This window comes from Pongo pygmaeus, chromosome 1 (genome assembly GCF_028885625.2).
Source record: "Pongo pygmaeus isolate AG05252 chromosome 1, NHGRI_mPonPyg2-v2.0_pri, whole genome shotgun sequence".
NCBI lineage: Eukaryota > Metazoa > Chordata > Mammalia > Primates > Hominidae > Pongo > Pongo pygmaeus.
Window position 1 is genome coordinate 213,395,470 of NC_072373.2, and position 18,283 is coordinate 213,413,752.

General features: G+C 51.2%; 1 protein-coding gene across 3 annotated transcripts in view; it reads left to right on the forward strand.

Annotated features, from left to right (window-relative positions):
- The first annotated feature begins 2,643 nt into the window (after positions 1–2,643).
- Positions 2,644–18,283, forward strand: part of RCC2 (regulator of chromosome condensation 2) — a 33,000-nt gene continuing 17,360 nt past the window's right edge. Inside the window, exons 1-4 of one of the 3 annotated variants that reach the window (XM_054435948.2) lie at positions 2,644–2,834; positions 3,861–4,153; positions 13,233–13,326; positions 16,748–16,891. In XM_054435948.2, coding sequence (XP_054291923.1) covers positions 3,869–4,153; positions 13,233–13,326; positions 16,748–16,891 — 523 coding nt within the window. In that variant the 5' untranslated portion in view covers positions 2,644–2,834; positions 3,861–3,868. Of the gene's footprint in view, positions 2,835–3,074; positions 3,299–3,860; positions 4,154–13,232; positions 13,327–16,747; positions 16,892–18,283 lie in introns of those variants that run through there. The other 2 variants (XM_054435965.2, XM_063658992.1) reach the window with 2 other exon arrangements.

Consider the following 18,283-nt stretch of genomic DNA (forward strand, 5'->3'; position numbering starts at 1 on the left):
TTAAAAAAGAAAAAAAATTTAGCCAGGTGTAGCTGCCCATGCCTGTCATCTCAGCTACTTGGGAGGCTGAAGCGAGAGGATCACTTGAGCAAGGAAGGTAGACGCTGCAGTAAGCTGGGATCATACCATCACCCTTCAGCCTGGGTGCTGGAAGAGCAAGATTCTATCTAAAAAAATAAAAAAAAAAGAAAGAAAAAATCACACCTCACCCCTGGAAAAGAACTTAAGCGTAGCTGAATCTAATTTGCAATATGATTTTGCTGAAGATGAGGTTAAAGAGTGACGGCAGGCTGGCACTTGGAGCCACATTTCCAAAATTCTGGGTGCAAAATGCTCAGCACAGTGCCAGACACCTGTGCCTCAAAGTGTCAGAGAAATCTCAGCCACCTTCTTTCCCTTCCCCTCTCCCAGTTTTGCACCAAACCATCCTGTCCCTGGAGAAGATGCTCAATTAAAAGCGAGGTGAAATTCCAAGCACAGTTTGAAGGAGGAAGTGTCATTTTCAGCTTGCCTGTAAGTGCACCTCGCTATGTAACATTTGTTACATAAGTGGCAGCATGACACGCCTAACTGATGAATATCTGTTGCACACCCAATTCCAGCCGGGAGACTCACGCAGGCTTTCCCTGGGAGAATAGTGGTGTGGAATTGAGGCATGGAGTTGCAAAAATTACTTTTGTCATCTGACAAGTAGGGCCAGTTCCAGGGTGTTATACCCAAAGTGCTTTTCTACTGCAGCATAACCTCAAGAAAAACCAGTTTCAGGAGCACCACACCTAGGATCAGATGATGCAATATGATATTAGCGTCTCATTGCATCAGTGTGTCTGAGGCATGAGTCTTTTAAGCTGGCAAAAAGCATTATAAAGGCGCAGGAGAAAAAAGGAAAAGACTTGCAGACTGAAATCTAAAGGTACTGTCAGTGCTGTTCCTAATTGGCCACACAGGGTGTTTAGAGGATAAACACCCAGCCACCCGCCTCGGCTGACAAGCATCAGCATGCCATTTCCTGAAGGGGACTTGATGGCATATTTAGGCGAAATTCTTTTCTGGTTGGTTCTACTTATGCTTTACATCAAAGCGTCAAAGTTTAACCTCTAAAAAATCTTTTTAAATGCAGGTCTATTAAGAATAGGCTTTCAAAGGGTGCTTCTATTCCATCTTGACTTTTCTGAAAATCTCTGAAACATACCAGTTGATTTCTCATTTCCAAAGTTCTTTTACATAAGCACTCTCAGCTCTCTTGACACACAGACTTTTGACTTTGATCAAATACCTTAGATTTGGGCCTCTTGGTTTCTCTATCTTCCTTTAAAGGACACTTGATGCTTCCCAGTCCTGTTTCTTGCACTAACAATGAATGAATGAAGTCACAAAAATCCTAGAACTTTATCCGTTTTCAAGAAGTTGCCTGAAGAAGGAACTTCCTTGTGCAGTACGCCTAAGGAAAAAAGAAGCAGGAGAAAAGCTTTGAGAGGAGAGCAAGTGACGGTGAGATCGTAATGGAAGTGGGGTGCAGACGTGGAGGGTGGAGACCGGTAGGAAGCAAGCAAGGCTTTTTTCACCCGTCCGAGGACACGCGAACGAGATTAAGCCTCACTGCGGTTCACTAGGGTCTATGCAGGCCCTCACACCCCTGCCTACCTCCTCAGAACCCAGCCTCTTGGCTCTTCTCATCCCAGCCCCACCAGACAGCTTCCCTCCCAGGAGGTGTCTCTCAAGATCTCGAAATGTGGAGGGTCCCGTTCACTCCACCTGGCCTGGAATACTTTTCCTGCCCCCTTTCATCGGGTCTTATTCATCCTTTAAGTTGTTCAGCATAACTTTCCACCTGAATGCCTTCCCTGGCCCTGGACTAGGATAAATCCCCTCGCCATAATGTTCCTACACAGGCGTCACTTTGCAAAGCTTATCACTCTTGTAATTACTTGTTTACTGATCTGTTTTTCCGTTAGGCTGTGCGTTCCACTGGGGTAGAAACCTTGTTCCCTGGCTCTGCAGCCCCGGGCACTGTAGGTCTTGCATGTACCGGGGGCTCAGTAAATATTTGTCAAAAAATGAAAAAGTTCCCCTCAAAACCAGCTTCCAGTGCCTCCACGGCCCTCAAATTAATTATGAATTAATTCACTAACACAGCAAACCTTTATGTGATTCTTCCGTGTCACAGCACCTTGCTACATACTGAGGACACATCCATAGGCAAATAAAACTCAGCTTCTCTCTGCACAGGAAAAAATTATTCAAATTGTATTCATCTTTCATTCTAATCACTCAATTAGGGCACGTCCCTTGTTGGCTGCTGCGTGAGCGAAGTAACTATTTTCCAGCGAGTGTCCTCAGGTGACCTGTCTAGACGTGCCCAGGAAAAACAATCCAACATCCTCCTAAGCGGCAAAGAAGTCCCTGACGCGCAGGCCGCACTGCGTGGAAGGCCCGAAGCGCGCTCGCGGGCCCGCGAAACGCGCAGGAGCAGCGGAACCGAGGCGGGCGGCGTGGCGCGCGGCGCGGGGCGCAGGCTCGGGTGGGCCGGGCAGGGCCAGGCCGGGCGGGGCGGGGCGGGGGCGCCGGCGCCGGGTCCGCCGGCCGGCAGGGGGCGCGCGCGCCCCGGGCCCCGCGCCTCCCGCCCCACCGCGCGCTCGCTTGCCGCGCGGCCGCACATGTGTTTCTGTTTTGTGTTGTAGCATTTGTTCTGGAAGCTCGTATTTACATTTTAAGTGTATCTGGTGAGTGGGCTGGAGCCCTCGTCTGGGCCGGAAAAAAAAAAAAGCCCTCCGATCTGTCTTTTAGTTGCTTCTCTTCCTTTTTTCTCTCCGGTTTCTCATCACTCCAACCAGGTAGGGTCTGAAAATCGACAGTGATCAGTTTGTGGGGTCTGGGAAAGTTTTTTTTTTTTCCTTTTTTTAAAGAGAAAAGGTTAAAAAAAAAACCTGGGGGAGGGGGGCTGGGTGATTGAAGGAATAAAAAGAGGAAGGAAGGCGGATCCACGTGGTTTAATCGGAGACAGACAGAGATCCCATTGTTCAAAATCAATAAAAAAAAAAAAAAAAAAAAAGCAGACAGGGGAGAGCGCAGGGACGCCGGGGAGCTGGCGGCGGCCCTGGGCACTTTGCAGTCGGATCGGAGACCGGCCGGGCCGCACGGCCGGCAAGGGGGCTGGGAGAGAGCTGGGCACCATTAAAGTTTTTATTTTTCGTGTCTGTGCGAGCAGGTGTTTGGGGCTGGGGTCCAGCTTTCTTCGGGCTTTTCCCCCGTCGCCGGGGGCAGTCCGCCGGAGGGATTCGGCTAACTAGAGCCCGAGGTCGGAACCCCTGAGCTGGGGCCGAACGGGGGTCCAGGGCTGACGCAGGGTGGGGGAGAGCGTGGCATTAAATGCAATGAGTGGGTTTGGGGGTAGGCTGCGAAGACAAAAGCAGCAGGTGGGGTAGCCGGGGAGCAGGGGCTCCCTTACCACCCAGGTGCCAAGGGGGAATCCTGGAAGTGTCCCGAAGCCTTCTTTAATGGAAATCTAGGGGACTGGAGGCTGCTTTTACTTTCCCTTTACTTTTGGGGGGCGAGGTTGCAACTGTGATGCTTTGTGGGCAAACCTAACTTAAAGATAGGCCGGGGGTCTCAATTCTCCCTCCAGTGGATTGCCTCTGGGGTTCCGGGCTGCCCTGCGGGATTCCCCGAAGGAGCCGCGCCGGGGCCAGGGAGGGGCGCGATTTCCTCTCCCAACTCGCCCCCTCTCCGCCCACCCTGCGGCCGCCACTTTGGGGAGGGCAGGGGAGGAAGTGGAGGCCGGGTGGCTCGTCTCCGCTCCCCTCCCCCCGCGCAGTTTATAACCCGTCCATTGTGCGCCGCTGCCCCGTGTCTCCCTCCAGCCGCGACCATGCCCAGGAAGAAGGCGGCGGCGGCGGCCTGGGAGGAGCCGAGCTCGGGCAACGGCACTGCCCGCGCCGGGCCCAGGAAACGCGGCGGCCCGGCGGGCAGGAAGCGCGAGCGGCCCGAGCGCTGCAGTAGCAGCAGCGGCGGCGGCAGCAGCGGCGACGAGGACGGCCTTGAGCTCGACGGGGCCCCCGGCGGGGGCAAGCGCGCGGCGCGGCCGGCGACAGCAGGCAAGGCGGGCGGCGCGGCCGTGGTCATCACCGAACCCGAGCACACCAAGGAGCGCGTCGTGAGTGAGGGGCAGGGCAGACGGGTGGGCGCAGGGCCAGGACCGGCGGGGGCAGCGACGCGGCACGGTGCGCGTTCCAGCCGGGGGCCGCCTCGCGTCACGCTCCCTCCCGGCGGCCGGGCCGGCACAGGCCGCGGGCTGAATCATTGCCTCCGCCTCCGCTCAACAAAAGGGCTCGGGCCGGGGCGCGCGGCCCGCGGCCTACCCGACCCCGGGCACCGCGCGGGCGGTTGGCGGTTGGGGCGCGCGCCCGGGCCCGCGGCGGGGGAGGGGCGGCCGAAGCCCGCGCGAGGGGGTCATGGCCCCGCCCCCACGGCTCCCTCTGCGCCCCTCCCCCCCGCCCCGGGAAAGGGGACCTCGGTAAGTTCGCCCGGCCTGGAAGAGGGGGCGGCCAGCGGGCGCCACACGTCCGTGGCCGCCGGTGCGCCCGGGCGCCGCGGGGAGGGGGCGGCCGGCGCTCTGCGGGGAGCGGCCGTTTGCGCCGGGGCTTTGAGGTTCCCGCCGCCTCGGCTCCGGCGCCCGGGGGGGGCGGGGCCTGACGGCCGCCGCGCATGCCCCGTGCGGCCCTGCGCCGGCTCGCGCTCTGGGAAGGCGGGGGCGGCGGGCGCCTGGGCGGGGTGCGAGGGCGCATGCTCCGCAGAGCCCTCCCCCGAGGTCGGGGAAGCCCCCCGGCTGAGCGGTGCTCGGGCTTTGTTTGCCTCCGGTGGTCCGAAGCTGCAGGATGCTCGGGGTGGGCTCTGTTGTAGCCCCCCAGTGAAGAAGCATCTCCTAGGGTCCTGGGCGGGCTTCTGTTTTCTCAAATCTTAATTAAGGTCGTGGCTGACTCAACTTAACGTTCCCGAAAAAACCTGCAGAGCCGGAGACCTGAACCCGGCAATTGCCGCCACAGCATCCCCCCCGACAGAACTTTCTGCAAGTTCAGTGTGGTGTGGGATATGTTTTTCAGAAGAGGGTCTAAGTTTTCACCAGATTCTCGGATAACCCCCAGAGAGCAAGAACTTCCACCTGGGGTTTAGAGCCTGACAGCCGGAGAGGTTTTTTTCCTTCCATAAGTGCCCATCTCCTAAGGGTGTTTAAGGGTTAACAGCAGAGTGCTTTCCTCCAGAGAAGCGCAGGCAGTGTCTAATAGCACATTTTCTACGTCCGCTTTATAGATAAGGAAACTGGGGCACAGAATTTGAGGGCCTTGTCCAAAGTCATGGATGGAACTGGATCTCCAAATGCTGTAACCCCTGATGTCCCTGCAAATTGCACATGGGAATATGCTTTGTAAAAGTGCCCTCTGGGTGAAAGGGTTAACATGTTAGGCAGTGGAGGAGAGCCCGTCAAAAGCTGTCAAAAGGTCTTGCCTGGGGTCTTGGATCAGGCTAGACTAGACAGTGGCCAAAGTATTGAGAAACTGGAACACAGGAACTGTTTTCCTTTGACATCTAGTCTGCTGTGCCAGACTCCAGACGTTTGCCCTCCGAACACAGTATGTTAGGACGAAACTTAAAAAGAAGGGCCAGGTGAGCTTCCGCCTTTCCTGTATCCTATTTTGAGTGAGTTTCCAAAAGCAAGATTGTGTTTAGACATCCAAGACTGCAGTTGTCAGCTGTACAGCTCCAGACTGTTGGAGCGCTGAGTTTTGCCATCAGAGTAAAAGATCCTTACCCCATGCTGAGATTGACCCAAGAAGGTAGAGACAGGGAGTGTGTGAGGGACACTGGCTCTCCCTGGCCCACCTCTGTCTGCAGCTGTGCTGCTTGAAGCTGGTTTGTCAATGGAAATGGCACATTGGGTAGTCTTTTTTTTTTTTTTTTTTGGAGGCAGAGTCTCCCTCTATGGCCACGCTGGAGTGCAGTGGCACGATCTCAGCTCACTGCAACCTCCGCCTCTCAGGTTCAAGTGATTTTTGTGTGCTGATCAGCCTCTCGAGTAGCTGGGATTACAAGTGTGCACCACCACACCCGAATAATTTTTGTACTTTTTGTAGAGACTGGGTTTTACCATCTTGACCGGGCTGGTCTCAAACTCCTGGCCTCAAGTGATCTGCCTGCCTCAGCCTTCTCCCAAAGTGCTGGGATGACAGGCGTGAGCCCTGTGTTGGGTTGCATGTTTGTAAGTCTTAATGTGAGTAAACAGCAGTCCCTTGCAGCTTTTAAGTTCCTGTTTATACACATAAATACGTTATTATTTTACATGTCTAGTGTATAAGCAGGACTCTAAAAGCTACATCTTCCTTTCTCTATCCACTTAAAAACCAACAGGGCCCATGATGCACATCCTTTGGGCTGTCGGTGCTGTTCTAGAATCAGAGCACCTGGGAGGCTGAGGGTTCAGCAAATGATGCCCCTTTATGCCTCATGGAAAATGCACACCCTACATTTAAGTTGTGCTTTCTTTTTTTGAGCTGGAGTTTAGCTCTTGTTGCCCAGGTTGGAGTGCAATGTCGCGATCTCAGCTCACTGCAATCTCCGCCTCCCGGGTTCAAGCAATTCTTCTGCCTCAGCCTCCCAAGTAGCTGGGATTATAGACGCCCACCACCACACCTGGCTAATTTTTTGTATTTTTAGTAGAGACAGGGTTTCACCCTGTTGGCCAGGGTGGTCTCAAACTCCTGACCTCAGGTGGTCCACCCACCTCGGCCTCCCAAAGTGCCCTATGTTTAAGTTTTGTTAGTATCTACTGAGTTTGGTCCGTGGTCGGGGCTGGGTCCATGCAGCGCCATTGCCTTTCCATAGGCCTAGGGCGGCCCTCTGCCCCTTGTCCTGGGTTGGCCTCCTGCCCAGTTTCCCTGGCCCCAGGTTTCTGGTCTCTGTCTCTCTGTTGAGCAGTCCTAGGGACCCTGGGTGCTGCCACAGGCAGACAGCAGTGCTTGTTGCAGAAAGAACCTTTTTTACTGAGCATTTTGCACGCCTTACCCCTGCTCAGGGTTGCTAGGAGGAGGTCTGTGTGAAAGCAGCTGCCCAGGAAATGTCCAAAACCATATTGCCTTCAGTGACCCCAAAGCTGCAGGTGTCGGGCTTGTAGAAGATGAGCCAAATACTTACATTGTTGAGGGGCAGAATTGCCTTGAGTAAAAGATGTGCATTTTATAGAACATTCTTATGGCCGATGAGCATTGTCATTGCCTAGGTGTTAAGAAAAAATTCAAATTCTTTTTTCCTCCGCTCTCACGCCACACTCAACAACCAACACCAGACTTCTGCCCCCACCCCCCCCACCCCCCCACCCCCCCCACCCCACCCCACCCCAGTTGGAGTCTTGCTCTGTCTCCCAGGCTGGAGTGCAGTGGCGCGATCTCAGCTCACTGCAGCCTCCACCTCCCGGGTTCAAGCAACTCTCCTGCCTCAGCCTCCTGAGTAGCTGAGATGACAGGCACGTGCCACTGCGCTCGGGTAATTTTTGTATTTTCAGTAGAGATGGGGTTTCACCATGTTGGCCAGGCTGTCTTGAACTCCTGACCTCGTGATTCGCCTGCCTCCCAAAGTGCTGGGATTACAGGCGTGAGCCACCACACCCTGCCTCCCAACACAAGACTTCTGTGACTAGACGTAAAGGGAGGTCTCCCCCTGCTATCAAGCAAGCAATCGGTTCTGCAGCACACACTGGGTGGGTGTCCTTCGGTTCATCTCTGACACTATCCACCTGGAGGTAGATTTCCTCAGCTTGAGGGCTCAGTCCCCAAGACTGTCCCTCCACCCCAGACACCAGTGGCAAGTCCAGTCCCTGGTAGCTTCTGACCAACCAGCCTCTAGTTGGGGTTCCCATGACCCCCTCTTTGGGGTCGATTAATTTATTGGAATGGCTCACAGAACTCAGGGAAACACCACTTTATTATAAAGGATATTACAAAGGCTATGGATAAAGAGACCTGTAAGGCTAGATGTGGCAGAAGGGGCACCGTGCTTCCGTGCCCTCTGCAGACCACCCACCTGGTACATGTTCAGCTCTCCACAAGCTCTGTGACCTGGTCCTCACAGGTTTTTAATGGAGGCTTCATTATGTAGGCATAGTAGATTAAGCCATTGATCATCACTTTAACCTTCAGTCACCTCCCTCCTGAGGTTGGAGGATGGGGCTGAAAGTCCCTAGACTCCCACTGCCCCATCCGGAAGCTGCCTGGGGGCTGCCAGTGTCAGTCATTAGCATACAAAAAGACATTGCTTTGGAGATTCCAAGAATTTGGGAAGTTGCATGCCAGGAACTCCAAATATTTATGGCACAGTGTCACACTAGGGTAGATTCAGTCCTAATTATTTGCGAACTTCATAACCTCCTAAAGCAAGTAAAGGCAGCAGCCTTGGCCAAATCCTAGAAAACAGGTGAGTGTCGCAAGCTGCCCAGGTCTTTGTGGTTTTTCCAGTCTTGGGTTGCCAAGGTTTTGTGGACCCTGAGACAGATGTGTTGAATCTGAAAGGAGCAAATAAATAAAACTGAAAGCCGAGCTGGAAGTCTGTTTCAGTTGATGGCCCTTAGGTAATTGGTCGATGCCAGCATTGTTCCCAGGGGTCTTACCTCCTCGGGAGCAGCGGTCTTCTAAATGGACCTATGTTAAAAGGTTGACTCTGGGCCCCGTAAACATGCACCTTGCATTTGGATCATAATTCAAAAATTGCTTTAGACTAGAAATCCCATTCTGTTGATTGAAGAAGCTCAGTGCCTTTTCTGTCCGTTTCCGTGTGTCTCTGCCCAGGTTATGTGACCAGGTTGCTGGAGGCAGCCAGGTGAAATGACATGAAAATCATTCGTCTTGTTGGGCAGATTGTTTGCCAGGCTGTCTGCTGCGTGGCCTTTATACACAAGCAGTGTCGCAGACACTGAGTTCATCCAAAAAAACAATCCGTAGGCCCATCAGGGAAGGCTGGATTCAGCCTGGGAGGGCACACTGAACTTCAGACACCCACACACCCACTGGCACCCCCACCGGGTGGAGCCCGCAAGCGCGGGAGTCTCCCACGATTGGCTGTTTCTGGTCTCTGATGAAGAGGAGCACCCCTTAAGTGAGAAGGGGTGCTGGGAGTTCTCTGTTACTCTATTAAAATGTTAATTCCACATAAGGCAGAGGAAAGAAGTTATAGAGAAATAAAAGAAAGCAGCTTAGAGCAAACAATTGTGTAAATAATAACGAAATACACTAACCTCCATCTAATGTGTGAGGAAATAGGGTCCATGACGTAAAAACTTGAATAACAGTTAATGTCCTTCATAGGAATCTCACTGGAGTAGACTCAGTTTACCGAGGTTTTTCACACATAGACACATATATATGTATATATATACACACACGTATGTATATGTGTGTGTGTATATGGGTGTGCGTGTATATATATAAATATATAGTTTTCTTTTTTTAAAGATGGAATCTAGCTCTGTCGCCCAGGCTGTAGTGCAGTGGTGCGATCTCGGCTCACTGCAAGCCCTGCCTCCCGGGTTCACGCCCTTCTCCTGCCTCAGCCTCCCGAGTAGCTGGGACTACAGGTGTGAGCCACCACGCCCGGCCCACAAATATATTTTTATTGGCGTGGTTGGGTTTGCGTATAAATGCTTAGCTAGCTTGATGGGTCACTCGTCATGAGCCCTTGACCAAATGTCCAGGTCACCCAGGAAACTCCCTCCCCAAGGCCAAGGCCACTGCGGTTAAGCTCTGGCTGTCTGAACTTGCCCCTGAACCATGGCCTGATGGAGCTGAGGCTTCTGGTGTGGCCTCAGCACTGTGAAGTTTTGCTGCAGTGGTTGTAGCCCAGCGTTGGGTGGTTTGACTTCAATGGTTCATACTGAGCATAGGTGCCCATGAACCTCCACCTGCCTGGTCCGCAGTTGCTGGCATTCCAGGGCTCTTTTCTAGGCTTGCCCTCTGGCCTGGGAGCTTGGTCTCCAGTGCCTTAGCACCCTTCCTGGGTCTCTACTGCCCCCTCCATGCCAACTTGGTAGGCTTGGGCAGAGGACCCAGAGGCCTCTCCTTCCACAGGGACTTTGACAGAAGCCATTGAATACAGACCTGTAGCATATTCCAGCCAGGCCTGCCAGTTAAACAAAGAAGAGAAGATAACCAGGGGAAGCTAGGCTTCAATTCAAGTAACCTGAGTTGTGGGTGCTGCAGGGGCTGGGCCACCCTCTGATTAAGGTCATTTCCTAAATAATTTAAATGCACCAAAGTTGTTCTCCCTTTCCGTGTTGTTTCACTTCCCTCCCCCCCACTTTTTTTGTTCTTTTTTTGAGACAGAGTTTCGCTCTTGTTGCCCAGGCTGGAGTGCAATGGTGTGATCTCGGCTCACTGCAACCTCTGCCTCCCGGGTTCAAGCGATTCTCTTGCCTCAGCTTCCCAAGTAGCTGGGATTACAGACACCCGGCTAATTTTTTGTGTTTTTAGTAGAGACAGGGTTTCACCATGTTGGCCAGGCTGGTCTCAAACTCCTGACCGCAGGTGATCCACCCACCTTGGCCTCCCAAAGTGCTGGGATGATGGCCATGAGCTACCGCGGCTAGCCTCACTTCCCCTTTTCATGAGGACTGCAGGATGCATTCCTGTAGATTGACCATCTTTCTCCTGTTACATAATGTGGTGGAGCGGGCAAGCGTGACGGAAGCTATATCTTGGGGGACGCCCTAATCAGGTTTGGGTTGTGTAAAGGTTCCTATGAAATGGAAATCATCCGTGATGAAGATGTGTAATCTTAGAAATGTGTGAGCTGTACTGCCAAAGCGTACCCGTGGGGTGATCACACTGTAGAGGTTAGAATGATTGGGCCTGGAGCTGCCCTTTATTCTTTTTCTTTTTCTTTCTTCTTCTTCTTTTTTTTTTTTTTTTTTTTGAGACAGGGCTGGCTTTGTCACCATGGGCTGGCTTTGTCACCATGGTTGGTCTCGAACTCCTGACCTCAGGTGATTCGCCTGCTTTGGCCTCCCAAAGTGCTGGGATGACAGGCGTGAGCCACCACCATGTATATATATATATATTTATATATAATATATATTATTATATATAAATATATATATAATAATATATATAATATATTATTATATATAATATATTTATATATAATATATATTATATATTATATATATATTTATAATATATATTTATATATATTATATATTATATATATTTAGAATATATATTTATATATAATATATATTTACATAATATATTATATATTATATATTATATTATATATAATATATAATATAATATATTAATATATATAATATATAATATATTTATGTATAATATATATTTATATAATGTGTATAATATATATTTATTATATAATATATTATATTTTATATATTATATATAATATAATATATAATATATTATATTATATATATTATATTTTATATAATATAATATAATATATAATATATTATAATATATAATATATAATATATTATAATATATAATATATATTATATATTATATATGTAAATATATAATATATTTAATTAAATGTATATATTTATATAAAATATATATATAATATTTATAAAAAAATATATATATATATTTTTGAGATGGAGTCTCGCTCTGTTGCCCAGGCTGGAGTGCAGTGGCACGATCTTGGCTCACTGCAAGCTCTGCCTCCCGGGTTCACACCAGTCTCCTGCCTCAGCCTCCCAAGTAGCTGGGACAACAGGCGCCCGTCACCACGCCCGGCTAATTTTTTGTATTTTTAGTAGAGACGGGGTTTTACCGTATTGGCCAGGCTGGTCTTGAACTCCTGACCTCGTGATTCACCCGCCTCGGCCTCCCAAAGTGCTGGGATTACAGGCGTGAGCCACTGTGCCTGGCCCTTTTTTTTTTTTTTGAGACCGGGCCTGGCTTTGTCACCCAAGCTGGAGAGCAGTGGTGTGATCTTGGCTCACTGCATTGTCCAGCTCCTCAGCTCAAGCAGTCCTCCCACCTCAGCCTCCCAAGTAACTGGGACCACAGGCTCATTTTTGTATTTTCTGTAGAGACAAGGTTTTGCCATGTTGCCCAGCCTGGTCTCCAAGCTCAAGCAAATCTGCCCGCCTCGGCCTTCCAAAGTGCTGGGATTACAGGCGTGAGCCATTGCGCCTGGCCAGACTTTTTTCCTGAAGCCTTCCAAGAACAATTCTGTAAACTGAAGGAAACACCTTTCCTTTTCATGTCCAGGAAAGATGTGTAAGAGCAGAAAGTGATAGTAGTGAATGCTTCCCTTGCCAGTGTGGACTGAGTGAGGAGTTCAGAATTGAGTCTTCCACTAACAACCTACTTGAAAAAGTATATTTTGACATTTAAGGAAGCAAAGTGCTGAGAATATTATGAGTGCCACCCAGAATTGAACAACGGCCTTTTTAAATGGCATACATTTTCGTTGACAGTATGAGAGTTGGTGGCCCTGATGACTTTGTGTTGAGAGACTGAGGATGAACACTGGAGTATGCTGGCTGCTGTGACAGGTTGTTCCTCGAGAGCCCGGCCCCTGGGAGGTCCTGTTTTACTCACCATTGGCTCCCGGGCTCATGGACAGCGGCGTGAGGGTGCCATCAAATGCCGCCTGATTCAGACCCCCACGTACCCACCAAAGCTGTGTTCTGCCTGGTCTCCCTTCAGTGGAGAAATCGTACCTTGTTCTCTACTGTTTTCTTCTTGAGTCCCCATGGAAAGGCTCTCGGCAGAGTGGGCGGCAGAAGTGATGTGAGGCTCCTAAGGTTTGAGGTCCCGAGCTGTGCTTGCCATGTGAAATAGAGACTTGGCCCTAGGATGAGCCGGATTTAACGCCCCTGAGTGTCCGGCAGGCTTCCTGCAAATACCTCTGTACATCAGTTTGTGAAGGAGGCATGTATTTGGGGTTTTTTTTAGTGTTTTGCAAAAGCTATTTTAAAGGGAAGTCAAAGGATAAAAATGAGCCTGGGCTTAGCAAGTGAGCGGCTGTGGGCAGGTTTGGGGTTGCCCGCATTGCCACTTGCCGATGAGGGAGGGGAGCGTGGGGAGACTCTGTTCATGTGGAGGTCACAGGTGACATAAGGGCTAACAATGATTTTCTTTCGTTTCATGCTGTCGTTGGACAGCCTTGGGAAGCTAGGTGCAGACTTACACACTAATTCTTTTTTCCTTTCTCTGTCTCTGCAGAAACTTGAAGGGTCAAAGTGCAAAGGGCAGCTTTTGATTTTTGGGGCAACCAACTGGGACTTGATTGGTCGAAAAGAAGTGCCTAAACAGCAAGGTATGAGAATGGTGTCTCAAAAACCCATTGAGTGCTTCTTAAGTGCTAGGTTCTGTTGACCACCTGCCTGGTAGGTATGCCCTTCATTTACAAATGCATTTTCAGAGAGGCCAAGTGACTTGCCTGAGGCCACGCAGCCACTGTAGTGATGAGCTGGATTTGAACCCTAATCTTAGTCTTTTAAAGGCACAATTTTGAAGTGACTCACTAATTCCGTTAAGATTAATCAGGAAAATACAAGTAGTATCCTCAAATGAACATTGCCACCTTTTCCATCTTCCCTCTCACGTCACTTGTTTTCATTAAAATGAAGAGACCAGCTCTGTGAGATGGTGTCAGAATGTCCTAGATAATTTGTCAAATGTCAGGTGTCAAAATGTCAGACATTACAGAAGAGTCCACGTTTCTTTGCAAGCTGCCAAATTGTTGCAGGAACTGGTTTGACAGAACAGTCTGGAGCGGGGGAAAGCAGAGAGGTCCTTAAGAAGTAATGTTTTGTCCCCAGTTACCTTTGGAAAACTGGTGTCTTACCTTAAGGGAAACGGCCCATCCAGGAGAAGGAAGGCTGGCACGTAGCCAACTTTTATGGCTTCTTGATTTCATCTGGAAAGACTCCCAAAGTGCTTTCCAGCATTGCTTTGCCCCATGAACAAATATTTGCACGCTGGTGCGTCTTGGCACCTTAAAACAGGGGCGTTGGAAATCACCTTGTTCCGTGAAAACAGCTTATGTGTTAGCAGCACCTGGGGGCCAGCTGAGTTAGAAATGGGTTTAAGTTGCAGGCAGCAGCAGCGCCTTGTTTGGAAAATGCCCAGCCTTCAGGCCCAAGCCAGGGGGGGCGGGCCACGTCCACACAGTGGCTGGTGTCCCAGGGAAGCACCTCCTAGTCTACAGTAACGTAAGCCCAGGTGCTGATGGCGCCTTGTTGCCAGTCCTGTGCCTGTGTTGCATCATTTCTCAAAGCCGTTCTTCAGCTGAGCAGCGCAGTTGACATTGAAGATACAGAAGTCCAGTAAATACCAAAGGAAGGGCAGTAAATACCAAAGGAAGCGAGTGGCAGGGCCAGGGTTGGAGTCCCACCCTCTAGTTAATTCTGTTGCCTCCCGCGCATGTATGTTGCTGTAGATCTGGTGAAAACCAGCAGCCTGGATGTCTTGTTTTTTGCAAGATAGCACCACAGCAATCCACACAGTAGCTCTGTGATTGGGACCAGACCCCAGGGATCCGGAGGCCATGGGAATTGACTTCTCAGTCTGACCGCAGAGCCTGGGACTGCTGCAGGGTGTTTAATTTGACTTGCCCCCGCTCCCCGACCCCTGCCCGGTCCCTCCAGCCCTTCCTTGGGAGGCTGGAAGAAACCCAACCCTGCTCCTCAGGAGCCAGTGGCATCCTGGGCACTGCAGGGAAAGATGCTTTGGTAAGTCCAGGAGCATCTGACCACCTGAGGCTCCCCTTGGCCAAGCAAGTTCAAGTGTGGCACCGCACCCTTGCCTGGCGTCCCGTGGCCTCCTGTGTTGCAGCACAGGGTCATGACGATACTCGTCAATCATGCCATCATTTTGTCTTCATGACAAAGAGACCTTGGGTTTCTCTTTTTCCCTTCCGAGTTTTGTTTAATACAGTTCCTGAATCTTAATTTAGGTGCCACCTCCTTGAGTTTTTCTGAAGTTTTAATATAGACCATGAGGCTTTTATTTTTGGTTTGCTCTTTCCCCAGGAAATTGTTGATGTTCCTCTTCCTCCTTTCAGGGGAGGTGTCTGCAGGTGTGCTGCTGCAGGTGCCATGCGGGATCGGCTGGCCCCTGCCCCCTGCGGCCAGGAGTCTTGCCCACTTGCCCCCGCACCTGAATGAGGAAGCATGTGGTGCCCTCTGCTGAGGGCGGAGAATGGGGCTCGAACGTACTTCACAGATACTTTCCAGGGAGCCAGGCGCTTGATAGAGACATTGTAGCCTTTTTATCAGTTCCTACATTGGATCAGTCTTACACACTCGATTTGGCAGTGGCTAGCATTTCAGGATAATCACCAGAGTCCTGGAAATATTCTTGAGCGTCTCAGTTTCAAAAATTAAGATTGCTGGGCATGGTGGCTCACGCCTGTAATCCCAGCACTTTGGAAGGCTGAGTCGAGTGGATCACTTGAGCTCAGGAGTTAAAGACCAGCCTGGCCAACATGGTGAAACCCTCTCTACTAAATATATAAAAATTAGCTGGGTGTGATGGCACACGCCTGTAATCCCAGTTACTCGGGAGGCTGAGGCAGGAGAATTGATTGAACCTGGGAGGCAGAGGTTGCAGTGAACCAGATTGCGCCACTTCACTCCAGCCTGGGCAACAGAGCGAAACTGTCTCAAAAAAAAAAGAAAAGTAAGAAATTGGCCCTGCCCCATCCTCTAATAGGGTGTGAAGGGGGGTTTGTGAGGAAGGTGCTGTTGTTTTCTTTCCCATTGAGCGCTTACTGCGTGCCAGGCATTTGTGAGGGTCTAGGCTGGAGGGAGTCTACAGCTTTGGCCCTGGGTGGCTTCTCATGGAGTGGGAGGGCTGGGGGGCTCAGGAAGAGAGCTGTGGTGGGCTGAGCGGAGCTGGGGCAGGGGAGCCCTGGGAGATTTCTCAGTGAATGTTGCCCTGGAGGGCTTCCCCAAGGAGGGGAACTGGTGCTTGACTTGAGCTTTGAGGAAGAAGTAGGAGGTGGGAAGGACATTCCAGGGGAAGCGAATATATGGGTGGGGGTCAGGGGAGTCATGAAGTGGCTGTCACACTGGACGGGTGGGAAAGGAGCGGGAGGTAGGGGGGGATGCTGTGTGAGCAGTGCCCCTCCTCGAGGGGCCTGATGGACCTGCTGGGAACACTGGAAGACAGGACACTTGGGTCACCCCTCAGAAAGAGCCTTCTGGCCCAGGGCGGAGGCCGGAGATGGAGGGCAGGAGAGCCTGGGAAAGGAGGGGCGGGCGGCAGGGAGTGAGGAGGAGGGGTAGGTTACTGTCGGGGTGAGCGGGGTTTCCTGGGTCAGCCTCTTCCTCAGCTGGCTGTGGAAAGCCAGCACTCCTGCCTCCTGGACAGGCCTCGCACCAGGTCCCAGGCATTTGCGGGTGGGCATGCTCAATGGCAGAGCACGTGGGGTAGAGCCCCGTGAGAGGTGGGACCCAGAGAGGGGGCTGGGGCCGAATGGGTGTAAAGGTGGCAGGTGACGCCAGGCCTGTGCCAGCTCCTGGGTATTTTGATTTTTGGGCCTTCAGAGGCATCGCAGAGATTCGAAGTGCAAACCCGATCCTTGTGCAGCCTCCCAACAGCCACGGCAGGGTGGCACCCGAGGAACACCTGTCCCTGGTACCCTCGGGAAGTGGCTGCTTGGTGGCCAGTGACATTTTAGAGGTCACCCCACCACCCCAGGTGTCTGATCTGCATTCTCATTCTCTCTGCAGCTGCTTACCGCAATCTCGGTCAGAATTTGTGGGGGCCCCACAGATATGGGTGCCTGGCGGGGGTCCGGGTGCGGACAGTGGTCTCAGGCTCCTGTGCTGCACACAGCCTCCTCATCACCACGGAAGGGAAGCTGTGGAGCTGGGGTGAGTACCGTGCGGGTATTGGGCACTGGGGACCACTGTCACCAGTTGTCCCCACACATCACTTTCTTCTGTTTGCCTGGAAAAGAGACTTGCGTCTTATAAGGCTGGGCTCGTTCGTTCACAGCCCGTGTCTTTTTTCCTAATTCCCAGCTCGTCTCTTGTCTACACGCTACATGCAGATCCCCTTCCCCCCCTGACATTTTTTGCCCATACGCAGCCCCTACTTCTTTGATTCCTTGTGTTTAAGCAACATTTTCCTGAATCTTCTGCCCGAAGCTTGATCTTTTCTGATACTGAGGTGTGTGAATGTGTTAGGCAGGCTGTCCTTCAGCAGTTTCCTTCCTCTTTGAGGCACGATATGACATGAGACCTCTGTTCCTGCCACTTGAAATGCCACTGGCTCTTCTACCTCCCGCCTCATGTCATAGGATGCTGCGTCCCTGCCGCCGTGGCCCTCGTGTCTGAGGTCTGCGCGAGTCTGGTCTGCAGGCTTGGCAGCTCACTGTCCGTGTTGTCTGCTGCTTAGGATATTTCCTCAGATACTTCAGTTTGCTTTTTTGGAGTTGTTCGGCTTTCCCTTCTGTTTTTCCTCACCTGGGCACTCGGGATGGGTTCCAGTTCTTCTATTAGCCTCTGTCCACGGCACTGTCCTCTGCAGCCGGCCGGCCCATTCCTGCCTGTGTCCTCTTCCAGATCATTCCGATCATAGGGTATGGGCTAAGGCTCATTTTATCCCCAGCCCTTTTGGTGGCTCCTGGCCTCTGCCTCCAGCGGGGCATATTGGCGTTTGTCCCCACCCTTTGTCGCTGGTCCTTTGGCTAGCTTTTAGTCCATATGACTGCATTTTTATTTTGGGCTGTTTGAACCGTTTTTTGTGATTTCATGAGCTGCTGTACCAAAGTCCAAATATATTAACATCTGTTGTCTTCCCTGCACATGGCTAATTTTGTAATTCTGTTGAAAAAAGCTAAAGTGTGTCTGGCCCAAATTTATACTTTATAGTCTCTTGATGACATGCTGACATTGCCACAGTTTTTGTTTTCTCCCGGTTGGCATAGATGTGTGTCCCTTCCCCCAGAGCACCCCTCCTACTTTGTGTTCCAACACTGAACACAGCCTTTTATGTCAGTGTTCCAAACTTAAAATACCTTAGTTCTGATCTCTCGCTGAGCTTCACTTGCGTGGTGTCTCTGAAAGCGCCCTCACTTCTGACCCTATGGGCAGGGACAATGTATGTCCCGCCATCAAGACGTGTGATCCCTGAGCGGACAGTGCAGTTGGTGAGGACAGGGTTGGAGGTGTCACAGGCCCACTGCTCGCCACTCTAGAAGGCAGAGGGGCGTCGTCTGGTGTGAGTGTAGAGTACCACGGGAGGGTGGCTGACGCGTTGCT